This window comes from Pteronotus mesoamericanus, unplaced genomic scaffold, assembly GCF_021234165.1.
Source record: "Pteronotus mesoamericanus isolate MK-2021 breed Mesoamerican mustached bat unplaced genomic scaffold, CSHL_Meso_final contig_173, whole genome shotgun sequence".
NCBI classification, from domain to species: domain Eukaryota; kingdom Metazoa; phylum Chordata; class Mammalia; order Chiroptera; family Mormoopidae; genus Pteronotus; species Pteronotus mesoamericanus.
In genome coordinates this window covers 3,257,436-3,275,936 of record NW_026555072.1, presented here as the reverse complement: position 1 = coordinate 3,275,936, position 18,501 = coordinate 3,257,436, and the positions used below count along the sequence as shown (strand labels likewise).

Below are 18,501 nucleotides of genomic sequence, written 5' to 3'. Positions count from 1 at the left end.
AACTTTATCAGCATGAAAAAGGACATAAAAACTATCAATAAGAGACAAGAGGAAATGAAGAATACAATCTCTGAATTGAAGAACACAGTAGAAGGAATCAAAAGCAGGCTCGATGAAGCAGAGGATCAAATCAGCGAGCTGGAGGACAAGGTAGAAAAAAGCTCCCAGAAAGAGCAAGAAAATGCAAGAAGACTCAAAAAGAATGAAGAGGAATTGAGAGAAATTCAGGACAACCTGAAATGTAATAATATCTGTAAAATAGGAATACCAGACGGAGAAGAGGATGAGCAAGGGATAGAGAAATTGTTTCAAAAAGTCATGGTGGAAAACTTCCCTAATTGGAGGAAAGAAAAAGTCACACAAGTCCAGGAAGCACAGAGGGTCCCATACAAGAGAAACCCAATGAGGCCCACTCCAAGACACATCATCATTCAAATGGCAAATATCAAAGACAAACAGAGACTCTTAAAGGCAGCAAGCAAGAAACAGGTAGTAACATACAAGGGAGCCCCCATACAGCTAAGCGGCTGACTTCTCAACAGAAACAGTACAAGTCAGAATGGAATGGCCAGAAATATTCTAAGTAATGGGAAGCAAAGGGCTGCAACCAAGACTGCTCTACTCAGCAAGGCCCTCCATTAAAATGGAAGGCAAAATAAGGAGTTTGGCAGACAAAAGAAGGCTAAAAGAATACACCTCCACCAAACCAGCACTGCAAGATATGCTAAAGGGACTGTTTTAAGAAGATGAAGAAAAAGAGTGAGAAAGAGAGAAACAGAAGTACAAAGGGAAAAAATGAATAAGTACCTATCAATAATAACTTTAAATGGAAATGGATTAAATGCCTCAATCAAGAGACATAGGGTGGCTGAATCGATTAGAAAACATGACCCTCCTCATATGCTGCCTACAAGAGGCCCCCCTAAGAACAAAGGACCTACACAGACTGAAGGTAAAGGGATGTAAAAAAATATTCCAAGAAAAGGGACAGGAAAAAAAGCCGGGATAGCAATACCTGTATCAGACAAAATAGATCTCAAAACAAAGGCCATAAAAAGAGACACAGAGGGACACTTTAAAATACTCAAGGGAACAACCCATTAAGAAGACAAAAATATTGTAAACATATATGCACCCAACATAGGAGCACCCAAATATATAAGGAAAATGTTAAAGGACTTTAGGGAAGATATAGACAGGAAGACGCTGTTAGTAGGGGATTTTAACATGACACTGTCAACAACGGATAGATCTTCCAAACAAAATATCAATAAGGGTATTGTGGAACTAAATGACACATTACATGAAATGGACTTGAATATATACAGAACCTTTCATCCCAAAGAAGCAAAATACGCATTCTTTTCAAATGCACATGGAACATTTTCAAAAATAGACCACATGAGAGCCACAGAAAAAACCTCAACAAATTCAAGAAAATTGAAATAATAACTAGCATTTTCTCAGAACACAAGAGCTTAAACTAGAAACCAATCTCAATGAAAAAACTTAAAAACATTCAAACTTATGGAGACTGAATAGCATGCTATTAAATAACAAATGGGTCAATAATGAAACCAAAAAGGAAATAAAAATTTCTCAAAACAAATGAAAATGAACAGACAACAATCCAAAACCTATGGGACACAGCAAAGGCAGTCCTGAGAGGGAGGTTGATAGCAACACAGGCTTACCTAAAAAAGATAGAAACATTTCAAATAAAAGACCTAACCCTACACCTTCAAGAACTGGAGAAATAACAACAAACAAAGCCCAGAGCAAGTAGAAGGGAGAAAATAATCAAGATCAGAGCAGAACTGAATAATTAAGAGACTAAAAGAACAATTCAAAGGATCAATAAATTCAGGATCTGGTTCTTTGAAAAGACAAACAAAATCAACAAGCCTTTAAGCAGACTCATGAAGAAAAAAAGGGAGAGGACCCAAATAAACAATATCAGAAATGAAAGAGGAGAAATATGAACTGATACCACAGAAATACAAAGAATTCTAAGAAACTACTATGAATAATTATATGCCAAGAAATTTGAAAACCTCAGTGAAATGGACAAATTTGTAGAAAAATATAACCTTCCAACACTGAAGGAAGAAGCAGCAGAAAGCCTGAACAGACTGAAAACAGCTGGTGACATTGAAACCATAATCAAAAAACACCCGGGACATCCTGGGCTGAATGATTTCAAAGGAGAATTTTACAAAACATTTAAGGAAGAGCTCACTCTATCCTTCTCAGACTATTCAAAAAAAAAAATCCAAGAAGAGGGAATACTCCCAAACTCCTTTTCTGAAGCCAGCATCATCCTAATCCCAAAACCAGATGAAGACACAAGAAAGAAAGAAAACTACAGGCCAATATTGCTGATGAACACAGATGCTGAAATCCTCAATTAAATATTAGCAAATTGCATCCATCAATACATTAAAAAGATCATCCACCATTATCAAGTGGGATTCATACAGGGATGCAACTATGGTTCAATATTTGTATATTAATAAACGTGATATATCACATAAACAAAAGGAAGGACAAAAATCACATGACCATATCAATTGATGCCCAAAAAGCATTTGATAAGGTACAGCATCCATTTATGATAAAAACACTCACTAAAGTGCAAATAAAGGGGGCATACCTCAACATAAGAAAGGCCATATATGCATTGTTGGTTAGGTTCCGCTTATAGGTGAGATCATATGGTATTTGTCTTTCGCCCCCTGGCTTATTTCGCTTAGCATGATGCTCTCCAGTTCCATCCATGCTGTCGCAAAGTTTAGTACTTCTTTTTTTCTTTCTGCTGCGTAGTATTCCATTGTGTATAAATTAATTTAAAAAAAAGTAAATAAATTAATAAAAAAAAAAAGAAAGAAACACATATTTACCTACAAGGGAGTTCCTCTAAGGCTATCAACTGATTTCTCAACAGAAACACTTCATTCCAGAAAGAAAAAAAAAAAAAAAAGAAAGGCCATATATGAAAAACCTACAGCCAACATCATAATCAATGGGCAAAAACTAAAAGCTTTCCCACTAAGATCAGGAATAACACAAGGTTGTCCACTTTCACCACTTCTTTTCAACATAGTATTGGAAGCCCTAGTCACAGCGATCAGACAATAAAAAGAAATAAAAGGAATCCAAACTGGAAAGGAGGAAGTACAACTATCATTGTTTGCAGATGTCATGATAGTGTACAGGGAAAACCCCATAGGCTCAACCAGAAAACTACTCGACCTAATCAGTGAATTTGGCAAAGCAGCAGGATACGAAGTCAATATTTAGAAATTGAAGACATTTTTGTGCATCAACAATGAAATATCAGAAGCAGAAATCAGAAAAAAAAATACCATTTGTTATAGCAACAAGAAAAATAAAGTAACTGGGAATAAACTTAACCAAGGAGTTAAAACACCTGTATTCAGAAAACTACACAACACTGAAGAAAGCAATTAAGGAAGACACAAATAAATGGAAGCACATACCATGTTCATGGATTGGAAGAAGTAACATCATCAAAATGTCCATATTACCCAAAGAAATGTATAGATTCAAGGCAATTCCTATTAAAATACTAATGACGTATTTCACAGACATAGAACAGACATTTCAAAAATGTATATGGAACCATAAACGAGCAAAATTGCTGCAGCAATATTGAGGAAGAGAAACAAAGTAGAAGGGATCACAATACTTGACATGAAACTATATTACAAAGCCACTATACTCAAAACAATCTGGTACTGGCACAAGAACAGACTCATAGAGCAGTGGAACAGAATAGAAAGCCCAGAAATAAGCCCAGGTCTCTATGGGCATCTAATATTTGACAAAGGGGGCAGAAGCATAAAATGGAGCAATAATAGCCTCTTCAACAAATGGTGTTGGGAGAGCTGGACGGCTACATGCAAAAAATTGAAATTTGATCACCAGCTGACACCACACACAAAAATAAACTCAAGATGGATAAAAAGACTTAAATATAAGTCACAACACCATCAAAGTCCTAGAGGAGAACATTGGCAGCAAACTCTCAGATATCCCACGCAGCAATATTTTCACCAATATGTCCCATAAAGCAAGAGATATAAAGGAAAGAATAAACAAGTGGGACCTCATCAAAATAAGAAGCTTCTTCACGGCTAAAGAAAACAGCAGCAAAATAAAAAGAGAGCCAACCGTATGGAAAAGTATATTTGCCAATGATATATCAGATAGAGGTTTGATCTCCAAAATATACAGAGAACTCACACGACTCCCCCCCAAGAAGACAAACAATCCAATTAAAAAATGGGCAAAGAACCTGGGCAGACACTTCTCCAAGGAAGAGATACAGAGGGCCCAGAAACATATGAAAGGATGCTCAGCATCAGTAGCCATCAGAGAAATGTAAATTAAAACAACCATGAGATACCACTTCACACTGGTCAGAATGGTCATCATAAACAGATCTACAAACAACAGATGCTGGCGAGGCTGTGAGAAAAGGGAACCCTAGTCCACTGTTGGTGGGAATGCAGACTGGTGCAGCCATTGTGGAAAGAAAGCAGTGTGGAATTTCCTCAGAAAGCTGAAAATGGAACTGCCTTTTGACCCAGTGATTTCACTGCTGGGATTATACCCTAAGAATCCCAAAACGCCAATTCAAAAGAACCTATGCCCCCAAATGTCCATAGCAGCAGTATTTACAGTAGCCTAGTGCTGGAAGCAACCTAAGTGCCCATCAGTAAATTAGTGGATCAAAAACTATAGTACATTTACACAATGAAATACACGCTGCAGAAATAAAGAAAAAGCTACTACTCTTGGAAACAGCATGGATGGAACTGGAGAGCATTATGCTAAGTGAAATAAGCCAGAAGGTGAAAGACAAATACCATATGATCTCACCTGTAAGTGGAACCTAATCAACAAAACAAACAAGCAACGAAAATATAACCAGCCACATTGAAAGAAAAAACTGTCAGTAAGGAGAGGGGAGGGGGGAGGGGGGTTAATGGGGAAAAGAAGGGGAAGGGTCAAACAAGGAACATGTATAAAGTACCCATGGACAAAGCCAAAGTGGGGAAGGATTGAGAGAGGGAGGTGGGGGTGGTTGTAGCAGGGGAAAGTGGTGGCGGGAAAATGGAAACAAATGTATTTCAACAGTAAAATAAATTAAAAACTATTAAAAAGGTGAAAACGCAAGAAAGAAAGTGAAAATTCAAGTCACAACTAGAGAAGTTATCTTTATCATATATAATTTGCAAAATACTAAGCCCAGCGAATATGATATATATATACCGAAAGACATGTACAAGAATGTTCATAGCATTATTTTTCAGTAGCTCCAAAGCAGAAACAATCTACATGTTCATCAACAATAGATACATAAATTATTATATACTCATACAATGAAATACCATATACCAATAAAAATAGATGAACTAGGGGTACATGTGACAGCATGGGTCAATCACACAAATGACATCAAGTTAAATAAACCAGACACTAATATATATTGTACATGCACACACATTCTATAATCCCATATGTAAAATTCAAAAAACAGGTAAAACTATTAAGTGTTGCTGGAAGTAAGGAGAGTGGCTACATTTAGGGAAGAGAACGGGGTAGTATCTGAGTAATGGCATGAGGGGACATGGTAATTTTGTGTTTCTTGACCTGTCTGGGGCTAAATAAGTGTTTATTTTGTGACAATTTACTGACATGATTTGTGTGCTTTTCTACATGTATCTTATACTTCAATAAAAAATATGAAACATTTTCCAAGTCTCCAAAGACCATGTGTAAGCTAGCTACATGTCCATTTGATCACTATGTTAACTTAAGAAACCATGAAAGTTTACCTTTTTGGTTTTTAATTCTCATCTGGGACCAAGCAAGTCTACTATAAGAGTCTGTCCTGCATGTTAAGACCTGGATCAGACCTGGCCAGAGTTGGTTCAGTCATTAAAAATTAGCCTCCCCACATTCTCCAAGCTCCACTTTCCTTCCTGACCACACCAATTCACATACAAAGGCATATTCCTCTTGTACACAAACCTCTGAAGAGCCACATGAGTCTACCAGGCTATGGGTTGACTAACTTAATGATGTACAGACATTCCTCTTGGACAGAGAGATGTTCACCAGGACTACCTGTGGTTGAATGGTCACTGCATGAGACCCAAGGGAGGACTGGTTACATTGTAGCAAACACATGTCTTTCCTTATCAGAAGTCATTCACTGGCAACTCAACAGGAGAGTTTCATCATCAATGTTTCAGGGAAACCACATAAAAGGATACTTGTGGTCAAAGCTGTACCACAGCCTGAATAGCCATGCACTCTCCTGCTTTGTCCGGTTTCCTCCAGTGGAATCTGGACCATCCTAGGAACAAACAAGAAGACGTGCTTAGTTGTACAACATGATTGAAATAAGATGGAAAATCTTTTTTTAAAACCATAGCTTTAAATTTTCAGCTCAGAATCAAAGATCCTGTATCCCTAGAGTATCATATTTATGAGGACCCCTCAAAAAATGGAATTTATTTATAAAAAATTGTGTATTTGTTCTTACATGTTTAAACTTCAGTCACCTTCAAAATACTCTCCATTTGATGCAATAACATATCAAGATGTTTTTCCCACTGCTCAAAACAGTTTTTGAACTTGCTAATTTTGATGCCTTTTAGTGCTTCTGCTGTTTTTTTTTTTTATTTGTTTCACCTCTTTTATATCTGCATTTTTCATCCAGGGAAACAAAAAAAGTCACTCAGGGCAAGATCAGGTGAATAGAGTGGGTGGGGCACAGAGTCATGCAGTTTTTGGTCAAAAAGTTTTGAATACTCAGTGCAGTGTGGGCAGGGGTGTGTAAACCACCCACCATGAAATGAACAAATGTATTGAAAGAGTCTTCAAAAAAATTTACAGAGGCCAAACGCAGCCTCTCACAACAATGCCAGCTGGTACACTGATACAGATGGGTTTCTAGAACACTCACCTAGCGGGGGGAGCCTGTACTACAAGGGGCCCATTCTCCAGAAGATAATTCCAGTTTTTGGGGGGGTCCTTCCTCGTATATTGAGAGGTAATATTTTTAAAGGAAATTGAATAAATCCAAAAGGCAGGCAAATCAATACCCAAAGTGAAACAGTTTGGTTATATCTGTGGGTAGATCAATTCAAAGTAATAAAATATTTCTTTTTTTTTTAAAGATTTTATTTATTTACTTTTAGAGAGGGGAAGGGAAGGAGAAAGAGAGGAAGAGAAACATCAATGTGTGATTGCATCTTATGCATCCCCTGCTGGGGACCTGGCCCGCAACCCAGGCATGTGCCCTGACTGGGAATCAAACCGACGACCCTTTGGTTTGCAGGCCAGTGCTCAGTCCACTGAGCCACACCAGCCAGGGCCAGAGTAATAAAAAATTTCTTTTGGCATTCTTATTGTAATTTTTCCCAAAGTCCCTTTCAGCAGATTAATTACCCTAAAGTAGTCTAGACCCTAACAGGACAAAATTGATTTATAGAGAATATTAAAGAAAGTTGGCTTCTGTAAAACCAACTTTCCATGTCCCCCAAAGCTGGTCTGGGGAAACCGCACTAGGTAGAGTTTCCTGACAAACCAGCCAAAGGCTCTTGGTGGTCCTGACCCAGGCACCTGCATTATGTTTCAGGTGGTGCAGTAACTTGTTGCCCTACCACCTTTAGGAAGATGGGGGTGATGAGTAGGGGAAATGGAACCAGAACTAGCATTTCTGTTCTTTTATCTATCCTCAAGTACTAGCTCCTTTACTCCTCCTCTCATGCCTCTTCAACTCAAACATCCCCATCACTTAGTTTTGAAAATAACTGGCAAAATCAAACATTCGCTTGAGGTTTAAGAAATCTGTTCTGTGCAAGTATTATAAGCAACACAATTAATACAAAAAGTGGGTTAATTGCAGCAATTTGAGAGCACTGCTGGGATTCTATATTGCTGGATGACAACCTCTGAGAGTACAGACTGCTTGGGAAGCTCAGTCATTTTTATCATCATCTTCTTGAATGGTACATGGAGAGGCAACTCTGCAAGTGAAAGACGATCAGCAATAACGAAATAAAAGTTGAGCCACAACTTTAAGTAGTTCTAAATCATAGTGTGTGTAAATTCCACCTGTAACAGAAATACATGTTCTAGGACTAGTTAGAGACCTCTGAGAAGCTAAAGCATATAGGCAAGTAGAGGGAGGGATATCAGCATGAACTATTTAAATTCCTATATTTCCAATGGTGAAGATTATTTTTAAAAATGAAGTCCTCATGTTATTTGAGGAATGTTTAGTGACAAATACATATGAACAGTTGTTCATATGAAAAATAATACAACAATTACTAATGCAAGAATATACTCTGTTTCACATACTCACAACTCTAAAGCTACTTTTGCCCCACCCTGTATGGAAATGGTTTAGTTAAATGGGACCTTCTGCGGTTGAGGAAATAAAAACAACAGATTCCACAGACTAACTTTATTTCACATTTTTATAACTTGTATGGAAGAAAGAGGGCACAGAAATGTCTCCATTTGCAGATAACAATCATTCCGTTCAGGTAATTAACTGCTAGCCCAATGACAACACTAGGGAAAGTGATAGGTTTTAAGCTCTTAGTTCTAAGTGCCTATAGAATGTTACTGAAGAAAAATGAAAAAGGTGATAAACATCATCAGGAAGGGTACCCTAAAATATCAGGCACAAGACAAATCTCCCCAAGGCCAGTTTCATCTGCTCCTCTGAAACAAGAAAAATGACAAACCCCTACTCTGTCATTCTCACCTCTATAAAACCAAAATTCATTGTCCATCAACTGGAACACTTAAGTTCTTGCCATCTCATGTCAAGAAAGCTACAGAAGACTTATATAAGCCCCAAGAGGGACAATTAAAATGAGTAAAGCAACTGAAATGCTTCTTTTTTGAAAGCAAACTAACAAAAGTTCTTCTTGGGCTACAAAGAGATATGCCTGGAGTCCACAAATAAGATCCAGTGACCTCAGAAATGTAAGAAACCAAGAGATAACCCTGAGTTATATGGGGGTAAATTCAGGGCAAATAAAAAGTGCAACATTGTAAGAGGGGTGTTGAGAGGTGGTGCCAGAAGCATGATTAGGTATAGGAAGAGCTTAGATAAATCCACATAGAGTGGCTTTGGGGAAATCGGGGAGGGTCTGTGAATAGGACTAATTTTGTAAGTTGACCCAGAGGACAACCCACTGCTTCACAACTGATTTAGGCTGTTATTTATCACAAACAAGCCAGTGGAGTCCTTCCTGTGGGATCTGAACAGCACAGGACTGAGCAGGTGTCAGTGTGGGTGCAGGCTGATTCTACAATCGCAGGGCCCCCCTTCCTGGCTACATTTGCAGAGTCGGATTTCCATTCAAGTGGTACCCACAGGAAAAGCAGGAGCTTGCTTTGTCACCATATCCCTTCTCAAAACCTGCATTCCCACCAGGAGGGTTCACACCCCCATATCTTTAGCTCAGGCTGTTTCTAGAACCTGGAACACCCTGTCATATTCTCACCTTCTGCCCACAACACCTACCTGGCTGATCCTATTCACTTTTTAAGGCTGTGCACAAGTCTGTCTTTTCTGAGAAATGTTTCAAAGGCAAGAGCACTCCAAGAGGTGTAAGTGTAAAAATCGCATTCTTTCTCAACAGATTGCCTGGTTCCAAATCCTAGCTCTGTCCATGAGTGTGTCAGTGCCTTGCTGTGTGACTCAGGACAAATTTAAATTGAAATATAATTGAAAGACAAATACCATATGACCTCACTTATAAGAGGAATCTAATGAACTAATAAACTAATAACTAATAAAGAAATAAACTAATAAGCAAAATAAAAGCGGAGGCATAGAATCATGGAAGAGACTGATAGCTGTATGAGGGGGGGGAGGAGGTGGGAACTAACTGAAAGAAGGTGAAAAGATTAGTTATAGAATATACATGTATGACTCATAGACATAGACAACGGTGAGAGAACTGATTATGGAAGTGGGGGGCAGGCTGGGTCCAGGGGGGCAAAGGGAGAAAATTGGGACAACTGTAACAGCATAAACAATAAAATATTTTTTAAAGTAAATTAAATCAAAATAAAGAAAGATAATTGATATATAACATCAGGTAAGTTTAAGGTATACAATGTGTTGATTTCATGTATTTGTATATTGCAGTATAATTACCACTGCAGTGTTATTTAATACCTATATCAACCCAATAATTATTTTTTTGTGGTAAGAACAATTAATACCTAGTCTCTTAGCAACTTTGTAGTTTATAATACAGTGTTGTTGATACTCACTATGCTGTGCATTAGATCTCCAGATGTTACTCACCTTTTAGCTACAAGTTTAAACCCTTAAACATCTCCCCAATTCCCCAAGACTCTGGTAACCACCATTCTATTCTCTGTTCTTATGAGTTACATGAGGTATTTTTTAAAACTTTTTACTGACAATATTAATGGGAAAACCCCTTCAAGAAAAAAAATACCACCAACTCTGTTTATTACGATTTTTCAGCATATAATATTGAGTATCTATTTATTCTTCATTTATTAAGCACTGACTGTGTGCCTGCCAGGCAACATGCTGGGTACTAGAAGCATAAAGAGGAATAAGACCCAGCTCATGCACCTTGAGCACATTTCCAGAGGGGGAGACAGAGAGATACCTATATGGTGACATATGTGATGAAGAAAAAGAAAGCAGATTAAAGAACTGAGGGGTGGCAAAAGGTTCTATTTTCAAAATAATTTTTCTAGAACTAGTGAATTTCTGGGTAGAACTGAACCTTATTCTATTCTTATTGTTGAAAGATTTTTTAAGTTAAGGTCATTACAATAATAAGAATGGCTTATGCTTTTCTCAGAGATAGAGCAGAATACCAGTTCCTGAAAGATTTTTCCATCCTAATCACTGGAGCCTGTGAGTATGTTATGTTACATAGCAAAAGGGGTTTTGTAGATGGACTGAAGGTTTTCCAGGTGGGTCCAATATAATCACATGGACCCTCAAAAGTGGACAAGGCAGGCAAAAGAGTTAGATGCAATAGAAGAAGATGCAGGAGAGATTCAAAGTGTGACAGGGACCTGCTTCACTATTCTTGGCTTTGAAGTTGGATGGGACTATGAACCAGAAAATGCAGGTGCTTCTAAGAGCTGAGCTTGACCCCCTGGCCAACAGCCAGTGAGGAAATGGGGCTTCAGCCCTACAAAAGCATGAATTCTGCCAATGACCTGGATGACCCTGGAAGTGGCAAAACCCAACCCTGAAGATAACTTGATTTCAGCTTTGAGGGACCTGAAAAAGAGAAATCAGTGGAGCCCCCTAGACATGTGACCTACGGGACTGTAAGATCGTCGTTTTAAGCTGCTAAATTTATGCTAATTTGTTACAGCAGGAAAACAGAACTAATGCAGAGCAAAAGAGTAAATAAATGATGCAACCAGATTTGGATCTTTTTCATGTTCCTGGGATGATGGGGCCAAGATTTCTCAAAAGGGAGTAATAAAAGGTCATGAAAACAGGGACTCAAAAGCTCCCCAGTGCTTACTGCAGTGTGTACACAAAACCCCTTAGGAGCCCTGTTCAAATGAAGATTCTGATTCAGTGGGTCAAAGTGGGACCTGAGAGTCTGCATTTCTAATGAACTCTGGTCATGCCCAGGCTGCTGGTCTGTGGGGGCCATTGGAGTAGTAGGAGGACAGGCCTACAGTCCATAGAATAAAAGCAGATGAGGCCCTCCAGAAGCTCACTTCTGCCACTCTCCACCCTTACCCTTCCATCACACTGTCACCAAACCCTTGAGGACAAAGATTCATCTGACTTGTTTGCAGATGTATTCGCAGAGCCCAAAAGAATGTCTGAAATATAACAGATGCTCAATAACAGGACAAAAGCCACTTTCTGAGACTCTCTTTCCCAGAGCTGGCTAGACCCCCAAGCATGACTGACCCTAATTTTTTTATGAGCCTTAATCCTCAGGACTAGAAAATTACAGGAAGCTCCCTGAAGGCATAGAGGCTCCAGGAACCCATGAAACAAGACATACCAGACCACAATGACCTGACAACAATGACCAGACCCCAGACCACAACAACTGGACGACTGGACCCTGCACCAAAGATACCATCGAAACAAGTTGCAGCATAACTGAAATGTCCTGCTCTACAACCACCCCATTACCTAATAAAAACTCATGGCCTGAACCCCTCAGAGCTGGTGCTGGCGCTGGTGCACATCTCCACACCTAGCCCTTTCCCTCTCTTGGGAAAGTAAAAATAAAACCTTTACTCTTTGTACTTTCTTCTCTTTGTGAATTCTTTCACAGTCCCTGTCACTGACCACCCTAACACTCAATAAATATTTGTTAAATGAATGAATAAATTAATGTTAATTTTGAACTTTAAGGAAAAAAAGAATAGCAGAAAGGGAAAACAGGGGGCCCAAGGCAGGCAAAAGGAACAAAAAGAAAAGCTTGGTGGTATGAGGATGAGAAAGTCAGCATTTGAGGAACAACATTTCAGCAACTGATGTTAAAGATATAAGTGACTGGGTATCAGATATCAGCCTAGGGGAACGCTGGAGGAGAACCTAGAAACAAACAAATCCAACTTGCCCAGAAACTTATATGTCAATGCAAGTAAGAACAGCTGATTTTCTGCAGTTTTCACACTTGTGTGCATGCACACACATACATACACACACAGGCACTGCAAGCACAGTGGTTTCCTTTCCTCCACATTCCACTAATATCCTGCTTGTGACCTTGTCCTGCTGAGATGATAAAGCCAGGAAAAATTCAGATTCGGGCTCCTAGCTAAGGCTCATCAATGAGTGCCCTACTATAAACTTGTGGAAGGAAGTGAATGATATGTCTGCATGTCCGGCCAACACAAATCTCAGCTGGGTCTGGCATGAAAAGTCCCCACTTGAATGGGGTGTGAGGCCATCTCCAGGCCTGGGCAGTTTGCCTCCAGCTGCGCTTGTTTTTGTTTTGGTTGCAAAGTCACCAGGACCTCCGAGAAACAAAGCAACGGAGGTTTTTGTTTTGTTTTGTTTTGTTCTAATGAGTCAAACCTGCCAGGAACATGAAGCTAAATTCTGCCCACAATATTCTTATACTTCCGTCACATAAAGCCAAAAAAGTTCTAGCCAACAGCTCCTTTCCTTCATCCACATAAGCTAATATTCTGTGGCCCTGTAGCCATGACTCTGATTATAACCTTGATCTTCTAGAACCAGAAAGGAAAATTGTGCTCTCTATAAAATATGCATTCCCATCAAATATCACTTTTTTGTTTGTTTTTAGAAAGATCATTTAGAAAATGAGGTAAAGAGAACTGCCCTTTCTTTTCTAATGGAGAACAAACATCTGGACTTTTTCCACCTCTGATTTCACTTTCATGACAACACTGTGTGTGATCTGGATCCATTTCAGGGGAAACTGCAAGAACCCAGGGTTTCACCCAAAAATGAGAAGCCCACTTATTTCTCTGTTTTACTGTTTCTCATGACCACTGAGTAATCACAGCACTGCTGATAGTGGTTCACTGTACCAAAAAGGTCAGGCCAGGAAGATTTAGAGAAATAAGGCCCTTTCTGCAGAAGGGCATGAGCCATTTTTAAGAAGGTATCCTGGGGAACCAAACTTGAAGTTCGTCTTTTTGTTTCCAGTCTGACAGAAATCTTGAAATGCCAATGGAACTGACTTTGGGGGCCCTTTGCATGCCTGTGTCTGAGACTTGGAAAAAGGGAAGTTAAAGGGAAGCTGTGACACAGTTCCTAGGTAGGTCTGGCCAACTGGGCACAACTGGGAGTGCAGCAAAAGTGGCTGTGAGTTTTTACAATTGGTCCAAAGTGTCCTCCAGGGAGCTGCCAGGAACACTGAGTCACTGAGTTTACCCATCCAGGAAGGTTTACCCACCTGGAGCAGGAGGCACTATCTTAGCTGTCACTACATGAAATAAATGCACTGTCAGAACCCTCAGCACTTAGGACCCACTGCTTTCTAAAACATTTCCATGCAAAAGTGACAGCAAGTGTGTTACTAAGTTTGGTTACAAGCCAACTGTGTCCATGTGCAGTTCCTATGAGATGTATAATAAGTTCAGCTGCATGAAACCTACCAATCTATTTCCTGTATTTGCTTTTATAGATGCTTGTGTCCAAAGGCAAGAGCAATGGCAAACAGCAAAAAGGGCTGGGAGGTGTGTGATTTTTAAGAACTGTCAAAATGAAATCTCTCTAAACCCTGGTTATCCAGTTGGAATTAGACTGTTTTTCTTATAAAATTTATTTTGATTGGCTGTTAGTCTGTGGAGAATACACTGGAATGGGGTAGTCATATCCTACCAGAGCCATTATTTTCCTCTCAGTGAAATGAAGACACCCATCACAATTTTCACCCAGGTTTGTCTTGGAGGTGAGTCTTAAGATCTCCCAAACTGTTATACTCTAAATTAGCTTCCAAGTGCACAATTTCTGAACCCTGTTTACTAAAGTCCTTAATCAAAGCTAGGGTCAAAGAGCAACTTTTCAAAAAAAGAACTCATTGAAACCACATGTTCCCAACTGGCATAATGGCCAATTCTATTATAATCACAAAGGTCTTCTGGAGCACCACTGAAGTGGGTACCAAATATCCAATGTAGTTCATTGAAAGCTCTTCCCAAAATACCCAGAACTTGCAGAGGGCATGGCTTTGTGTCCCTTAAGGGGCATCAACACCAAAAATGCCTTATCAGGCTGTGACCACCCTCAAAGAGAAAAAAATCAGAAAAGTATCCCCTGGGCCCCACACAGCACCACATTTTGCAACACTTGTTACATGTGATTTGGTAGATGAACTCATTTAGAAGATCCTATGGAATGTGAAATATGTAGACTGGATTTAGGATGAAGTGCAATGATGAGTATAATTCAAAGCTGGCTGGAAGAAAAAGAAACAATCAACATGGTTTAGCGGACAACACATGCATGTGGTCAGTGAAGCTTTCTTCTGCACTGGTGCATCATGCTTGCATCTGCCCATCAAATACCTATTGAGCTCCCCAGGTGCTAGACACTATGCTGAGCACTGGATATTCAATGCTGATCAAAATTGTTCTTGACTCCCGAGGGCAAAAAATAACATTTTGGAAAAAATTTCTGCTCTTATCAAAACTCTCCTTTCTACCACTTGGCCTGCCCAGGAAATGCCAGCCTGGAAAAAGAGCAAAACCTGGAGACAAAATCATCCTGCCATTTCCACAACAGGGGTGGTACGGCAGCATAAAAGCATGACATGTCTACCACTTTGACATGACATGTCCAGCTCCCTGAGGCCACATGGAGAAGCCACAAAGCAGCATTCTAATTGACTGTCCTTGTGTGAATCCTCCCAGCCCAGGAGCCAGACAGGAGCAAATCAACCTTCAGATGATTCCAGCCCCAGCTTCACGTTACCCCTGGCCTTCTTTATGGTGCAAAAGCAAGCCATGGTACTAGGCCCTTTCCAAATTCCTGACCTAGAGAATCCATGAGTAGAAGAAATCATTGTTCACTCTTCTACATTTGGGACAGTTTATTGTGCAACAATAGTAACTGGTGCAGATGGACATAACAACAACCATTAACATTCTCTGCTGGAACAGCCAGTCTTCCCTGTGGTCACTTTAAATGTTGCAATAGGGCTCTTCCACTCACTGTCTCTACAGCTTCCCTCCCCCGCCAATTACTGCTACTGCCCTGCCCAAGCCTTAACTGTTAACCTTGCTGTGACCTTCAGCCTATGTAGGGATAAGGGCTGCTGCTCTGCCATCAGTGGGCTGGAGGAAAACTCAGAGAGCTTTGAGGACCCCAGGCCCTAGAAGAACAGGAGAGCCTGCAATCACATACCTTTCCTTCCTTTGCCTGGGCACCACTGAGAGATCAGAACCAGTTACAATGAACCAATCACCAGTTTATCAAATATATCCATTGATGGAAGGTAGGGAGTTGGGGACTTAGCTTAAGCACTCTTTCTGGCTAGCCCACCCCCTTAATATGTTGTTTAAGAACACTATCTCTGTGATCAAATCCTGGCTCCATCACTTTCTAATTCTCTGGCCTTGTATAATTCACTGACACTCTCAAACTTCAGTTTCTAATTCATAAAATGGGATAATAGCAAATACCTCATTAAGTTCTTGTCAAGATCACAATGACAGAATTCATTTAAAGTGCCTGGTATATAGTAAATACTTAATAAATTTTAGCTATTTTTAATAATGTTTTCCCTGGGAAGAAGCATGTCTTGTGACTTACCCCTTGTAAGACTTGAAAGCTGTCGTTGTTGGGTGGTGGGTCTTGATCTGGGTCAACACCAACTCTGTAAGTCACCAGGTAAAAAGACAAGGAGAATAATGGAGAGTATTAGCTTGGGCCATGGCAACATTTCTGGCTGAAAGTTGGCAAGAGCTTGACCATCTTCCCAAAGCGGAAGGAATGGGTAGCTAAAAGAAGAGGAAGGCTGTCATGCAAAAGTTGTGTGAAAGAGGTTATATACCACATCAGATCCCAGGGGGTAGGAGAGGCAATAAATCCTGTGTGCTTATACCCTGAGCAAGGCCTCTAGGGAATAGCACCAGCTGGCAACTGTTGATCTGCTTTCCTGCAGCAGACTGTCCATAATAAAAATGTGGGTCCCACTGCACCAGGCCTTTTCCTCTCTATTGCTTCTCACTTCTGCCCTGACATCCATTTATTTCCTTGACCTTTTGTTATGAAACTTTTTATACATCCAAGGAAGTGCTGAAAGGATTTATAGTGAACACCTATATATCCACCACCTAGATCCTACCATTAACATTTTGCTGTATTTTCTGTTTTAAAAAATTTATATATTTTTTAATTTTTCAAATACATTTGTCTCATTTACCTACCACCACTTTCTCCTGTCCCAACCCCCACCAACCCCCCATCCTTCCCCACCTTGGATTCATCCATGTGTCTTTCACACCTGTTCCTTAATCTGACCCTTCCCCTTCCCCTCCCTGTATTTTCTTTATTACACATCTATACATCTCTCTATCACCCATATTATTTTTTGGATGAGTTCAAATAAAGTTGCAGGAATCAGTACATTTCCTCTAAATACTTCAGCATGCATATATCTTTAATTTTTTATCCTGGTGCCCCCATGTCCTCCTGTAGCAGAGATGACCTGAGAAGTCACACATCTGAGGTGAACTGAACACAAAAAACAAAAGCAAAGTGGCAAAATCCATTTATAACAAATTCCATAAAAGTGCTTTCTTGGCTCAGTAATATACCAATGGTTGCCATCTGTTAATTCTTTATTCCTGTGTTTTCCTGATTCTGATATAGGTGACATGGATAACATGGGACAATGAGGGAAAAAGCAAAGATGTCAGGAAAATTCTCTATCTTCCCTCACTCCTTCCAGTATCACAAAGAACATATGGTATTACACAAAGTAAACCAAGAACAGCATTCAGCAGATCTGATTTTAGCCTGAAGAGAGCTGCTGAATGGCCTTAGCAGGGTGTTATCTGCAGTCTGCTACCAGGGTTCTTACTCCAACGAGCAGACCAGCAGAAGCACAAATCCCTGTGTGTGCATACCTTACTTTTCCTCCTCTCCTTTCCTCTCCCTCACCTATGATGCCCAGGATATTTCTTGGGAAAAGATACTAATGGAAAACAGGAATAGAAGACAACATAGATGCACTTCTACCTCCAAAACCAACCTCTCCTCTTATTCCAGGTTTGTCAAGCACTAACCAAAAGTGCATGCCCCTGGACAGGGTGGGGTTATAGAAGGAAAGGGAGCAATTACCCCATATTTTGCCAGGCACTGTTCTGAGCACTTAGTTAAAACCCACAGTGTACCCAGTGCCCAATTTCCTCCCCATGGGCCTGAGGTTTAATGAGACCTTTGCGGTAAATTAGATAAACTTTCCTACGTGTCCATAAGCTGCTTCTAGGCAGGAGTTTCTGAGGGCTGGAGGCTTATCCTCACAACTGGACATGATCCAGGGGCTTTTAAGCAACATATTTCACAGATATTTTTTGACAGGAATTCCATATAATTCAGGGGCCCCAGTACTGCCCACAAAAGTCACACCAGAGCATCAGTGCACCCAAAGTGTCTAATGTACCAAAGTGGTAGAGAAGAGGTCACAAATTGAATTCCTCGATGTTGATCCTGAACACTCACCTGTTTTGAGAGTCTCTTAATGTGTATTACACAGAGAAAAGTCTTCTACAGGGCAGTTTTGAGAGCATTTGTAAAATCAGCAGCTAGGAGTCCAATGTTAGGCCTTGTTCTGTGGATTCTGTAACAGCTCAAAGCCACTTCATGACAGACTAATTGACTCAGATGAGCTCCCGGTGCACAGTTAGAGGCGGCACAGTGCCAGTTACCCCAACATCTCCCAGACAGCCTACCAGAATTCCAGGTGACCTGAAAGCCCTCAG

The 18,501-nt window shown here is 40.0% G+C and overlaps 1 protein-coding gene across 1 annotated transcript in view; it reads right to left on the bottom strand.

Moving 5' to 3' along the window:
- Window positions 1-18,501, bottom strand: part of SLC9A7 (solute carrier family 9 member A7) — a 214,750-nt gene that overhangs the window by 25,033 nt on the left and 171,216 nt on the right. Inside the window, exons 14-15 of the mRNA XM_054566516.1 lie at window positions 16,328-16,391; window positions 6,306-6,388 (exon numbers count right to left, since the gene is read on the bottom strand). Of these exons, the coding sequence (XP_054422491.1) occupies window positions 6,306-6,388; window positions 16,328-16,391 (147 nt within the window). The remainder of the gene's footprint in view (window positions 1-6,305; window positions 6,389-16,327; window positions 16,392-18,501) is intronic.